The sequence below is a fragment of the Lygodium microphyllum genome, chromosome 12 (assembly GCF_053477565.2).
Source record: "Lygodium microphyllum isolate KBCC chromosome 12, Lygodium_microphyllum_v1.1.10, whole genome shotgun sequence".
Classification (NCBI taxonomy): Eukaryota; Viridiplantae; Streptophyta; class Polypodiopsida; order Schizaeales; family Lygodiaceae; genus Lygodium; species Lygodium microphyllum.
In genome coordinates this window covers 116,613,866-116,627,989 of record NC_141146.1, presented here as the reverse complement: position 1 = coordinate 116,627,989, position 14,124 = coordinate 116,613,866, and the positions used below count along the sequence as shown (strand labels likewise).

At 42.8% G+C, this 14,124-nt stretch overlaps 1 protein-coding gene across 3 annotated transcripts in view; it reads right to left on the bottom strand.

Annotated features, from left to right (window-relative positions):
- The window catches only part of CAND3 (tobamovirus multiplication protein), an 88,060-nt gene that overhangs the window by 18,859 nt on the left and 55,077 nt on the right, over positions 1-14,124 (bottom strand). For all 3 annotated transcript variants that reach the window (XR_015692692.1, XM_087689965.1, XM_087689964.1), the window contains exons 3-6: positions 9,883-9,916; positions 9,671-9,757; positions 9,185-9,236; positions 449-617 (exon numbers count right to left, since the gene is read on the bottom strand). Coding sequence is in view for 2 of the 3 variants with exons in the window: in XM_087689965.1 (XP_087546091.1) it covers positions 449-617; positions 9,185-9,236; positions 9,671-9,757; positions 9,883-9,916 (342 nt within the window). In the remaining variant the exon portion in view is untranslated. The remainder of the gene's footprint in view (positions 1-448; positions 618-9,184; positions 9,237-9,670; positions 9,758-9,882; positions 9,917-14,124) is intronic.

Below are 14,124 nucleotides of genomic sequence, written 5' to 3'. Positions count from 1 at the left end.
AGAGAGAGCAGTTAAATCATGCACTCATGCCACTGGCTTGTCTATGCACAGGTTGTTGAATCTCTATGGCTCTAAAAGCACAGACAACCTCACAAAAAAAAATTTGCACAATGGAACTGAACAATATGCATATTAGTTATAAAACAGACACTTTATGCATGAACCTGCCTTTCCAGAAAAAATTTAGACATGATCAAGAATAATTGCAAGAAGTGAGCTCCCACTTTGAATCAGTATACTCAGTTCAATTAATTGTGAATTGTTCTAGCAACATTCGAACTTTCAAATAGCAATGATAGCAATTGATTGTGTGCAAAACTGCACAATGCAGGGTGACCTTCAGGCTTCCGTAGCTATAGATCACTTGAGTACATTTGTACCTTGTTTAACAGAAATATCAGTCACTGCAATTTGGTGAAAGAGGAAAGTTAAAGCGGATGAACCTCACCCCAATCACAAACTTCTGCCTGCTACGTATCCGAGGCAGCCTCAAGCATGCACAGCACCTCCTATTTGAGTCCTTCTGACAACCCAACACTGGAAGGACCGTATAATCGGGCTCATCTTCATCTTCCTCATCTTCTACCCTATCTGTAGCTTGGTGACAGAGATCCAGCCTACAAATCAGAAAACGATGCCAACTATGATAAATTTGATTCCTAAGCTCTACCAAAAGCTGATTTTGAACTTTCTGCAGACATCAATTAAAGTACAGTGCTGACACTTCATGTTGCTTTGCTGATTCATTTTACTTTAAACAAAATATTCTTCCTTAGAGAATAGCCAGCCAGGGACTGACTACTTGCTTCACATTTCTTACCTTGATGCAATACTTTGGTTAACTAATGCAAGGGACCTTGCAAGAAAAAAGGGGTGGGGGGTGGGTGGTACATAAGCCTGCTGTGATTGACTAACCAAACCATTCTGACGCTAATAACATTTGAATTGCTAGATGACATGAGTTGCTGCCAGACACAATGAAGTTGATCACTGAAAGGGTGTATAAAATTTGTGGCCAAATGCAAGGCTGAAGCATCAAGTCCTACAGGGTGTAAATAGACCTGATCTTGGCGTATGTAAAACAAGACTTTCTGAATGCAAGCCTTGGGAGATAGCTATGTCCAAGCACAATTTGAGTTATCATAAACAAGAAATTGAACTAGCACAAATGCGGTTTCAAAGCATCATGCATTTTCTGTGTACCCAAGTCTTGGACACAATGATGGGATCTACTTATTCAGCTTCTACAGACAGTGATAACAACTTGTAGAATATCTCTAAGGTTAGTGAATGTGAGAGCACGCAATGTAAGAAGGAACTCGAATACAAAGAGAAGAAGACAGCAGGAAGATGAAGGAAGAAAGAAATCTGCACTGACTGAAATAAATACTGAATACAAACTGGACTGATCAGTCCCTGCATGCAGCTGGAGGCATTAAGTGAGGGCACCAGATCTGGCTGGAAATTATGACTGCAGCAGCAGCAGTGAAGACGGAGGAGTATGCCCAAGTCAGAGGAGTAGCCTGCAAAAGATGATGGCCAAAGTGGGGAGGGACCAGCTATTAATAGCTCAAGTCCCACAAACCTGGCCAACCTGCATAAATGGGCCATAAATATGGCCGACCAGCTGAAATAGGCCATATGACTGCAATAAATGCAGTCCGACTGCATGGAAAAATGCCACAAATAATGTCATGGCATCCCTATCAAGAACAAGACAGTGAACGCCATGTGGCAGGCCACTTACCTAAAGCTAGGTCAGCTCCAACTCCCGCCTCCTACTTGTTTTGCTTCCTCTACACATGCTTGCCCGCCCGTAGGTCCCATCAACTCCCTTCCCACAGGTCCCATCAGCTCCAGCCTCATGTCTTGTCCACTGCCTCCATACAGTCTGCTCTCATCTGCAACACCGTCACCTCCTCTTCTCTCTTCCTTCTTCTCCAACTTCCCACTTTCCTCTTCCTTCTTCCTCTACTTCCCTCTTCTCTCTCTTCTCCATTTTTCTCTTCTTCTATGATATTAGTATCAAAAATAAATTCTAACTTGATTTCTTTAGATTGAAGGCCTCATACTTCTCACAAGTCATGATACCAATGTCAAATGGAGAGGCTTGACGGGGAGAGAGAGAGAGAGAGAGAGAGAGAGAGAGAGAGAGAGGTGGAGAGTGAGATGCTTGAGTCTTGACTCTTGAAAGTTGAAAGTGAAACCAGCCTTCCTTCTTGGAATGGGTGGTGATAACCTGATTTAAGAGTTAATTACAGCAATAAATAAATGCACATAAAATGAAATACACACTTTACCATAACATTCTTGGATAGTAGACTCCCTGTTGGCCCCAAAACTGGCGCCCCTTGCGGTATTTCTTTAGCTTTCATTCAATTGGAAGGAGTACAACTTGAGATTCTTCAATCTCCTCCTGCTAACCAATTGCTCTTACTATCATAAATGACTAGCAAGCCTTTTGGGTCATTTGCCCCATGATTCACCCAGGACTTCTTCTCCAATTTGACCCTTGCTGGCCAAATGCTGCCCCAAATCAATTCGGGATGGGCTGGCTCCTGAAATCCCTTGATAATCTTCAATTATCAGCTGCTGATTTCAGTCCCTTGAGCCTTCAATCTCTGGCGCGGATCCCAAGGTGGCTGCTAAATCCTAATTTCTGCTGTAAATTAGGGATTACTGCAAAAATTACAGATCAGCCCACCAAAAATGATTGAGATCTCCTCCGAATGGCTAAGAATTGCTGAGAATGGCTGAGCGTAGACTGAAGGAGATGAGAGAATGCTGTAGAGAGAGAAAATTCTGAGATTTGTCGCGAAGAACTTATCAAAATCAGATGCTGCCCTGCTGTAAACAGATGCACCAACAATAGGAGCATCAAAGACTGTGATCTTCAGGAGAAAGTGCATCAACAGCAATTGCCAGCTTCCCAAGGTCAAGAATATGCAATCTCCATCACCAAAATGGTCTCCAATGGCTGGGAAAATGGCCCCAAAAGCTGGCAGCAACAGTCCAACACCTCTTTCCAACAGCTCCAAAATGAAAAAACGAGATTTCCCTCTCCCTTCAGCCCTATTTAGCCTTTCCCCCACTTGCATGGGAAAGTTTTGCCAAGTGACAGCTTTCACAATCCATTTTCAACAATTTTCAGCCATTTAATTAATTTTCAGAATTAATTCAGCCCTTAATCCATGCCCAAAAAATTGACCTTGCCCATCCAAAAATTAATTGGCTAGGCAATTTGCAACCCAAAGTGGTCCCATGCATTAATTGACCCTTGGACAAGCATTAATCCATTAATTAATGCCTAGTCCCTAGTGTCACTACTGACACTTAAAGGCCAATTAATGGTCCTAGGGACAAACTGACACCAAAATTCACCTAGAGTCTAACAAGTGTAATTTGTTACAACTTTTACCTTTGACACCCATCTTTTTCACAGGGTCCCTCAGCCTTCAACTGTGAAAAAGTAGCTTGCACCTCACATGTGCAACACATGTGCATCTTTTAATTGCACATTTGATTAATCCTTTAATCAAATGCCAATTAAACATAAGCAAAGCATCAAATTTTCACGTCCTCGTGACAGAAAGAGAGGGGGAGGGTTGGGGTAAAGTTGAAAGAGCAAGAGTGAGACAAAGGCTTGAGGCTTGAGGCTTGAGGCTTGATAGAATGCGAGAAAGAGAAGAGAGTGAGAGACTAGAGCCTCACGAATCACAAATCACCACCAAGATTCAAGATTCAAGAGAGGAAAAGGAGAATGGCAAATGCTTATTAAATTGGTGTAGAAGCATGGAGAAGAGCACCTTTTGTAGATGAGAGAAGAGTCAAATAGTCAAACACGGCTGCAAGCTAGATGGATTTCAAGGGGGACTGGAGGAGAAGCGCATAGCTAGAAAAGGGAGTGGGCTAAAGTATCCAAGGCTTCCCACTGTCAAAAGATAACGTACCAGCGAGATAGTAGGGTTTGCGGGGAGGAACACGGAGTGAACTCGGCAAACATGGAGAAGAGAAGAGAAGAGCGAAGAAACTCTGATGAATGGAATGATGAAGTTTTGAATCATGGAATGAATGTGATACAAGGGAATAAGGATGCCGTAGCACAAGGAAGATGATGAAGACAGCCATGAACCACGAACCGCAATGTCCTCTTGAAGGGATGTGAGGGTAGTGGAGAGGCTAGAGAGAAGAGGTGACGGGCTGAATGAATCAGCTGTAAGCAATAAATGAGAGAGTGGCCTATAAATAGGCACAGTCAGTCTAGGATGGCGCCCCTTTTTGGGACTGCAAACCCTAAACGCAAAACGCAGAAACGCAAAAACACAAACTGCGGGTGAAGGATGAAGGGTTTCTCAACACCCCCTCTCAGGCCCAAAAAGGGGAACAAGAGAAGAGTGAGGTGGAGATACAATGCTACATGCTAAAAAATGCTCATGCAGCAAGTGCCACTTGGACTGTGTCCCTCGTGGGGAAATTGTTCACTTGCCCAAGCGCCCTAGTACAAAGATGATGAAAACATGCAATGCAGAGGAGAAATGTAGGACTTTGTGTGGTGCCAAGAACCATAAGGATATGCCCGTACTCGATCTCAGCACGTGGCTCCATGCTGACCAAGTGACGAAGAAGATCCACCCTGTAATTTGAGAATACCAACTGAAAGGAGACCTTTAAAGATAGTCAGGAGACTGGATGAGTTGTAGAATCCGAGACTCAACATCGGGAGGTAAGCCACTAGCTCCGTGACTCCATGCTAGAAGGAATAGGAAGGCCTAGTCACCAAGTCACTGCTAAAGACCCAAGGGCCCCAATCTAAATAGATCCTCTAGATCTTGGATATCAGTAGAAGAGATGACTAGTCGAAGACAGCCACCCCAAGAAAGTAGAGTATGGGTGAAGAACTTCATGTGGAGTAGGTTCCCCCTCTGAGGTGGGATGTGGAGGGGCCCCAGCTGAAGTCGAAGAAGAAGTAGTTGCCCCCTCTGAGAGCAAAGAAATAACATCCCCCTCTGAATCCCCCTCTGAAGTAGATAGGGAATCCAAAAACTCATGGATCACAAACTCTAAAATGTCTTATGACGAAGAAAGTGCCGCCGGTCGAGCCCCGAAGAAGGTATCTGGGGTATCAAAGAGCTCCCAAAGGTAGCCTCTCGAACCTAAGTAGTCGAGGGTGGGGAAGGGTGGGGCTCATAATGAGCAAGAGGTGGGCAATAGTCGATGTCTCTTAGTGGAGTGGACTGGGTAGCCGAAAAAGAGGAATGAGTCGAGCAGCCACTGTCTCTCGAAGGAGCGAACTAGCAAGGAGATAGTATCAAACAATCACTATCTCTCGATGGAGCGGACTGCAGATCCGTAGGTCGTGGAAGCCATTGTACCGGAAAATACATGGGAGAAGACTGCCGTTGGCATTGTGACAATCTCCAGGAGGCCGTAGCGCCGATCGATCATCCATGTGCTCGAAAGGACTTAGTGCGCATCGGATACGTCTTATTGCCTTGAGCATAGTACTCTGATAGCCGATGCAGAACAATCTCAGTGGCCCACAAAGAAGAGGTGGCACAAGGAGTGCCTAATGAAAGATGCATATACTCCGAGGGGTGGGGAGCAAGGGTCAAAGTCGGCAAGCATTGGTGGTGTGTCCAGTGATGCCACGGTAGGAGCACCTAGTAGTCTAGTCATCTATTGGTAAAGAAGCCATGGATACCAGTGTGCCTTGCTGAAGAAGGAAGAGGTCAGCCACCCTGAACTACGAACTGCAACGTCCGCCTCAAGGGGTGTGAGGACAATGTGAAGCACGAACCGCAATGTCCGCCTCAAGGGGTGGGAGGATAGTGGAAGGACTGGAAGTGAGCTGCCAGTGGGAGGATGTGACCAGCAATAAGAGATTGAAATATGCAAAAACAAGATTGTTTTCTGAATGGAGAGTGATCAACAACTATTGCTCTGCTGTAAACAGCTGCAAACTGCGGGTGGAAGGCTGAAAACAGGCGCCAAATTGTAGATAACGGCAATGGACAGCTGAGACTGTGATGTCCTCCGCAAAAGGGGTATGGGCAACAAGCTGAAAACACCTGGAATTTGCAAAAACGAGATTTTGATACAGAAGAAGAGAAGTGGATGCCGAAACCTGCCACCGGTCTTTGCCTTCACTGGAGTGGAGGATCTTTGCCGTTGTTTGAGCAGAACCAACTCTGATACCATGTCAAAAGATGACGTACCAGTGAGACAGTAGGGTTTGCGGGGAGGAACACGGAGTGAGCTCGGCAAGCATGGAGAAGAGAAGAGAAGAGACAAGAAACTCTGATGAATGGAATGATGAAGTTCTGAATCATGAAGTAAATGTGATACAAGGGAACAAGGGTGCCATAGCACAAGGAAGATGATGAAGACAGCCATGAACCACGAACCGCAATGTCCTCTTGAAGGAGTGTGAGGGTAGTGGAGAGGCTGGAGAGAAGAGGTGATGGACTGAATGAATCAGCCGTAAGGAATGAATGAGAGAGTGGCCTATAAATAGGCACAGTCAATCTAGGATGGCACCCCTTTTTGGGGCTACAAACCCTAAACGCAAAACGCAAAAACGCAAAAACGCAAACTGCGAGTGAATGGTGAAGGGTTTCTCAACACCCACCCCCTAAGGTGCCACACAAGACGACATAAATCCAAAGATGCACATGAGGGAATGTATAGTGATATGCAGAAACATGCCAAATGTGATGACCATAGAAACAACCAGTTTAACTGTACGAAATCAAACGGATACGTACCATATCGTATGGTACAATCAGTACTGTACGACATGCGGAGGAAAGTATGCCGCCCCTAGAATATGCAATAAAAGCCTTCGTAGAGCCGGATCCAATAGTCCCTACCTCTATGAGACACTCATCATGCTCCGAGACAAGCAATGAAAGCTCCTCTCAAAGAAGTGTATCTCGGGTCCTCGAAGCCAGAAGGTTGGTGTAGAAGACATTGTACTTAAGAGATGGTAGCTGAGTCAATAGAATCATGGCCATATTCTCCAAAGATAACATCCTCCTGAGGGACACATGTCACAATCTCATCCCACATATTGTCCACTTTCTTGATGTGATCTTTCATAGAAGGAGAGTCATCAACATCGAGCATCCGAAGCTCCTTTTTCAAGGAGATCATGTAGGCAAACATCTTCTAATGGTAAAGAGACCCAAGCTTCTTCCATACACTGTAGTCTTTAATCTACGAACATGAACCAAGACAAAATCTTATAAACTCATAAAGAGAAAGGATCGGGCTCAAGAGTTGAGCCAATCCCAAAGGGTTGCAGGATCCATCAATGACCCATGTGCACAATCTTCCACAGGCCAAGGAACAGGGAGAGAAATAAACTCCCAAAGATCAAAGGTGTTAAGAATGCACACCTTGCACAACCATAGAGAATAGTTGGAACCATCCAACTTGTCTTCTTTGGGCAAAGAAGGAAGCACAAGCACCTATATAGGGAGTGCCATGTAAGGCATCTTCAGGCCAATAGACAATGCCTTATGGGAAACATGGAGGGAGGGAGGAGGCAAGGGGTGCTCTAAACAAGGAGTCCGAAAGGGGGACTCTGACCTCTGATAATCTCACCATCTCTCAAAGGAATTATGAGAGACCTGATCCTTTGAGTCAATAAAGCTGAAAAACTAGTATTGAGAAATCTTCGATAACCTACAATCACCCAAAAAGTTCTATGTTTGCTTGGCAACAGCACAAGAACAAGAGGAAATCAGCTATAGAAGTGTGTAGATGTGCTTCTTGAATGGTAAATGCTGTTGCATAATGCAAAAACCTATCGCCTAATGGTGTAGACTGTCACCAATATTGCATTTGAAGGCAGAAAGCTGTCACTAGCAGCCGCCAAGCAAGGAGAAGCTATCACCTAGTCCAGATGGGATCACCTCAAGCAGATAGGGTTGACTTTGCAGCAAACACAAAGGCTGATGCCTGCATTTGATGACTGTGAGGTCTCCTCTGCAATTAGACTACATTGTGTCCTCTCTTAGGGGATGATACCATGAGAGAGCACAATGGAAGAAGGAACTCAAACACAGAGAGAAGAAGACACTAGGAAGATGAAGAAAGAAAGAAATCTGCATTGACTGAAATAAATGCTGAATACAAAAAATGTAATGGCATCCGGAACAGTCCGTGGCTGACAAGAGGTGTAAACCGACTAACACACGTAGAGAAAGGGCCTAAAGGAGGAGAAATACATGCTAAAATGCCAAAGCTCCCATGTCTCTGTTAGACTCTAACAGGAGCTAACAACCAAGAGATGACAGACTGACAACACTAAAAGTGACAGGCTAACAGGGGGAAGTACTAGCACAAGAGTTGAGGCACACTTGCAGGGGTCATGGAGATAAATAGATATAGGCTATCAACTTCTGGACCTGAGATCTCTCAAATGCTTTATCTCCAAGCATCAACTTTGAAAACATTCAGATCTTGAATTTCAAAAAAACTCATATTGAAGCATGGCCTAAATCCAATTGTAGTTTTGCAGCACAAAGGGGACATTTTCTTCGAGAAAGGAGAAGGTAAGAGTCCAGAAAGAGGAACAATTTGATGCTTGAACTAAGAGTTAAACATGAGCAAATGCTTAAGAGGTTTGAAACTCTCAAGAAGCTACAGACAGCTGAACTTTCTCTATGCTATGAATGACAACTTTAAGCCGAGTATATCGAGCTCTAAAATCTCTGACATTCTGAAACCATGATGTTATTGGCATCCTCAGAAATAACATCTTCCAATGCTTCATGCCATGCAACTGCTTCTGAAAAATATGTCAATCCAAGCAAGGGTATATTTATGATCTTTCAGGAGAAATGTCATCCAATCTTGCAGTATTACTTTCAACTGTCAAATTTCAAGAACTATGGGAGCTCAGCAGTCAATGTAAAAGTCAAACTATTGTCATCATTCACAGTAAAAATATTGTAGAGCAATCCAATAGATGGAAGACCTCTGCAAAAATTCTGTCACTTGAAATAGAAATGCCTTAAATACAATCTGAGTTTGTGTTATGCTACAAAATAGAGAGCCCTTAGGTATTTACAACTCTTGCTTTGAAGCATTCACCGACTATCAGGCACAAAAAACCTAGCATACCTTCAGAAGCATTCATAACAGCAACTAAAGTCTACTAACAGAAGCGAGAAAGTACCAGAAGGACAGGAGCAGGAGGAATGTAGCCAGAAACACAATCTGCGGAAGTGCTGCACATGGCGGGCAAGAAACAAACAAACTCATTAGTTTACATGCAACAGCAACAAGGCTTGACAATCGTTAAAAGCCTTGGGCAAATACAGCTGCAGCAATGAATTATAGCTACAGATGAGCCTAGTCATTTACAAGTTCACCAGTGCAAGATTAGAGCAAAGGTCATAGTTTGAACAGGAACCTGTAAAGCACATTAGCCTCATAGCTAATCATGTCAGTAAAAGATCACCAACCAATCTAACATCTATACTACAAAGTAGGCCCTAAAGGATGTGTTATTCTAGGGTATCTGACTAAATCCCTATAATTCTTTAAGCCTTACAGAAACCTGTCAGTTGGTTTCAAAGGTCACTATACTAAAAATTTACATGAGACTGAGAGAGACAGGAAAGAAATTCCTTGTTAACAAATTCAGAGATTACAGTCATACCCATCACCACAAAACCACAAGCATGTGACCAGCATGTCCAACCACTGCATTTTGCAATAGGTGTCAGCACAAAATAAATAAGATATCCTGCATTACAACAAAATACTCTAATCAAAGACTTACATTCCTTAAAGAGTTCTGTCAACCTTGTCCTATAATCACACTATTTAATCCAGTACAAAAGGTCAAAGATTCAACCACAACAGGTATACCTAAATTCGAAGCACCAATCAAACAATGGAAGACCTGCATTTAAAACAGTCCAGCAAATGGAAACAAATCAGCATAGACACTATCACTTGATTTAATCACTTTTTCCCTAACTGGCTAATCTCAAAATGTGTGTGCATAGGAGCTTCAAACCTTAACCCTGACATTGTTAGTTACTAGGATTCCACCTTTCCAGTACAATAAAAACAGCACAAGTTTAATAAGTCCCTAATTGTATCGTTATACCACACCATTTTGATAAGTCAATACTATTAGTGTGTATAGGAGCTTGAAGCCTTTTCCTCATTACTGAATAACCTTAGCCGACAAGACCAAGAGGAGAGATCAATACTACAAGGATGCAAGTGTTCAAGGAGACAAGGTACTCCCCGCTGCTAAGGGGGGGATCCACCTGGTGCCAAGATGGGGATCCAACATCTCCAACTATGATGGTGATGGACTGTCCCCAAGCCATGATTCCAAGTGCTATCGAATGTATTAGTTTTCATCATATTATTCCAACTCTTAGATAACATCGATGCTCCTATTGTGAGAAAGTAACAATATGTCATACTGCAGACTTGTTTAAGGCATGGACATTAAATGAACAGACCTCTCCTAAAGATTGAGAGAGGGAGACACACACCATTTTTAAAACTCACAACTAGTTTCACTATACCACACACAACAAGAGAAAGGTAGCTTTGAAAGATAAAGCGTGGACTCAGGAAATGTGCAGAACAGGCCTGGTCACATACAAAGAAGAATGGAGATCATCTGCAAAATTTGCACATTCTGGAGTTTTAAAAAATTTACAGCACAACCTCCACTGAAATTTCTATTGCAACAACTACAGCAAAGCTAAGCAGTGGCCAGATATTGCAGTTATGAGGCTGTGTCAATGCATGAGTCAGATATATAGATTACCTCACTTGCTCTACATCTTCAAATATAAGATGTCACTAGTTGCTTCTGATACACCCCTTTCTAAGTGTCAAACTCTGTAGGCAGTAAGTCTACTTACAGATTGGAGATTTTGCAAGGTCTTGAGCTAAACAATCTCAAAATGTTCAGAAAGATGTGTGTGACAATGACCATGACCTTTGTCCAGTAGTCAGCTTTCCCCCTCCCCTCCACTACAAAAGGAAAAAAAACCCAAAATAACCAAAAATGAAGAAGCAATGACTCTCCACATCAGTCTACAAAAGGAAGGGACAGAAGTCTAGAAAGGGAAGGTACAAGCATCCCCTTCAATTCAGCCAGTTGTGAAGATTATTCAGTATATTAAGCCCCGTATGCCTCCCTTTTATGACTTTGACCGCCAGCTTACGCTTTGTGAGGCTGAAGGATCAGGTCCATAAGAAAATGCACTTTCTTCTGAAAGTGCCCTGCTTTCCACTCTAAGAAGGGAAAATCAAGTAATGGATCTTAGTCAAAGGGGAAACGGGATACTCTGCAGAATAATTCCCCTCAAGCAAAACCCAAGAAGTGGTGGCACTACAATGTGCCCAGGAAAAACCACTGTTGTACTCATTGCCAAAAGGCAGGCCATGTGGACAAGGAGTGTTGTGCCAATGCCAAAGGGACTACCTCAAGCACTTGTGGTCACACCTCTGCTCCACAAGGACAAAGAGGGGCAAATACTATACATCAAATAAAAATAAAGGTAGCAGTAACAACCAGTGGTGGAATGCTGATCATCCAGCTTCTAGAAATCCCTATCAATCAGCACCCTTACGAACTCATCAGGGTATGTCTAATTGGTGAGCAAGACTTTCACTAGACCTCAACCTCAGTCCTCAAGCCAATCCAACCTCCATTGAGAGCACATGGGATTCTGGCTTGGCCCAAATTATTGAGCTGCTTGAGCTATGTGAGAGCAGGAAAGGATCGAAGCTCAGCTAAGAGTGGAGTAGATAGTGTAGAGTGTGAGAGCACGACACCCAATGCAATTATTTGAAGTGTAAGGTGCAAGTACAGAGTACAGCCCTTAAACCTTAGGGTTGTAAGAAGTTGTTCACACCCGAAGTGTGTGAAACATGATAAGTGCCCAAAACTGTGTAACATAGGCACATAAAATCAAGGAATAAATTTGGGGGGAAAAACCTTTCGTACAAAGAGTAAAAAGTGCCCCGGTGTCCTACTGAGGATCACCAACACTCCTCTGTGAGCGTAGGTGTGAGTGAAACCCAACCAACCCCCTTGGAGTGGAGAGTGATCAAAATACAAGGGTTGTCCACCAAAGGAGATCAAATTTAAATCATTGTGAAATGCTTCAATTTGTCGCGAGGAAGAGCTTTGGTGAAGATGTCTGCCACATTACTGGTGGTAGGACAATAGACAAGGCTGATATCTCCGTCATTGTAGCCTCTCTCTAACAAAGTGATAATAGATCTCAATGTGTTTCGAGTATGCATGAAACACTGGGTCTCGTGCCACTGCACTAACTGTCAGTGAGCAAAGGAGTAGGCTCCATGACAGATACATCCAAATCAGCTAGCAAGCATCTAAGCCATACACATTCAACTATGGTAGTGAAAGTTGCCTTGTATTCAGCTTCACCTGACGATGTAGTAACAATGGATTGTTTCTTGCTAAGCCAAGAAAAAAACAATTGCCACTAGTGGAGTGATGAGAATCATAATCACCAATCCAATTAGAATCTCTGTAAGCATGTAAGTGTAGTGGTCCCCCCCTTGGTATAAAGCAATCCAAAAGTCCTAGTACCCTGCAAGTAACGGAAAACATGCTTGACAGCTTGCCAATGTGACATGCGTGGCTGATGTATATATTTGCTCAAGGCTGAAACTACAGACTGTATGTCCGGCCTAATGTTTCATAGGTAGATAAGGCATCCAACTGCTGGAGCATATGTGTGGATATCAAACAAGTCACAGTCATCATGCAATGACAACTTCAATCCAGGTTCCATTGGTATACAGACTGGCTTGCAATCCTGTAAGCCAAACCTCTCAAGAAGTTTACCAATGTATCTCGATTGTGATAAACCAATAGCATCATGAATGAACTAAATGCCCAAGTAATAGTGCAAAGACCCCAAATCTGACATCTCAAAAGTTTGCTGTAAATTTTGTTTGAATGCTGAAATCTGGCCAACATGTGTCCCTATAAGCAAAAGGTCGTCAACATATAAACAAATGATCAGCAAGGATCCCCCCTCTTTACATACGTAAAGGGTAGACTCTAATGAGCTGTTTATGAATCCTTGGCTAAGTGAAAAAGCATTAATTTTTGCATACTAAGCTCGATGTGTCACAACTCTATAGAAACAGAATTTGTATCCTTTTTCATTAATTTGTCTATATAATGATTTATTAAATTTGTTTCCTTTGCAATAATTAGATATAAAGAAAAGTGCATTGGAGCTGGCCACTGATGAGTGGTCACAGGTTATGGTGCACCCACGCAGTGAGTTAGAGAAAAGATAGTTCACACTTCCACCTATATGGCCTGATCGGGCGCCTATGACCAGAACTCACGCATATCAGGGTTAGACTCGCACACAGAAAGGATTGATGCCTTGAAGTATGGGCTAGATCCACCAGAACAGACAGTTACAATCAACAAGATGGCATGATCATGAAATGCTTGTACAATGTGCATGTGTGGGCTGAAAGCTTGAAATGCACATTTATTTGCATAGAAAAATCACATGAAGATTCTGATACCGTTTTTGCGATGAAAATAGAAAAAGCTTTTATATAATATCCATATTGGGGGATCCCTAAATTTTAGAAGATCCCTAAATTTTAGGAGCCTCGAATTAGCCTAAAAATGCTAGTCCTAAAACATAGGGATGACATTCTAAAAATAGTAAATTCTATACCCTGACTGTGCTTACTAAATTTGGTTGTTTCTATTCTTGACAGTATTCAGCCCAAAAAGGAAGGCCATAGAGAAGAGACAAGTGTCAAGACACTTGTTATACAAGTTTCCAAGTGTCTCACCACTTGTCACATCTCATGACATGTGGTTGGACACTTGTCTTGTGTTACTCCACTTTCCCCTTTTGTACTAGCTCTTCCCTCTCCTATAAATAAGAGCTCGTTTTTCTTCCTTCAGCATCATTTTTCTTTGTTGTAAACTCATGTACAGCACCCACACATAGCCAGAAACTAGCCCATCCATCCCCATCATCATCCCCACTTCTCCATTATCAAATTCCTCCATATTTCCTCTTCTATCACTGCTGTTTTACAGGACAGCAAGCTTGTAAATTCATT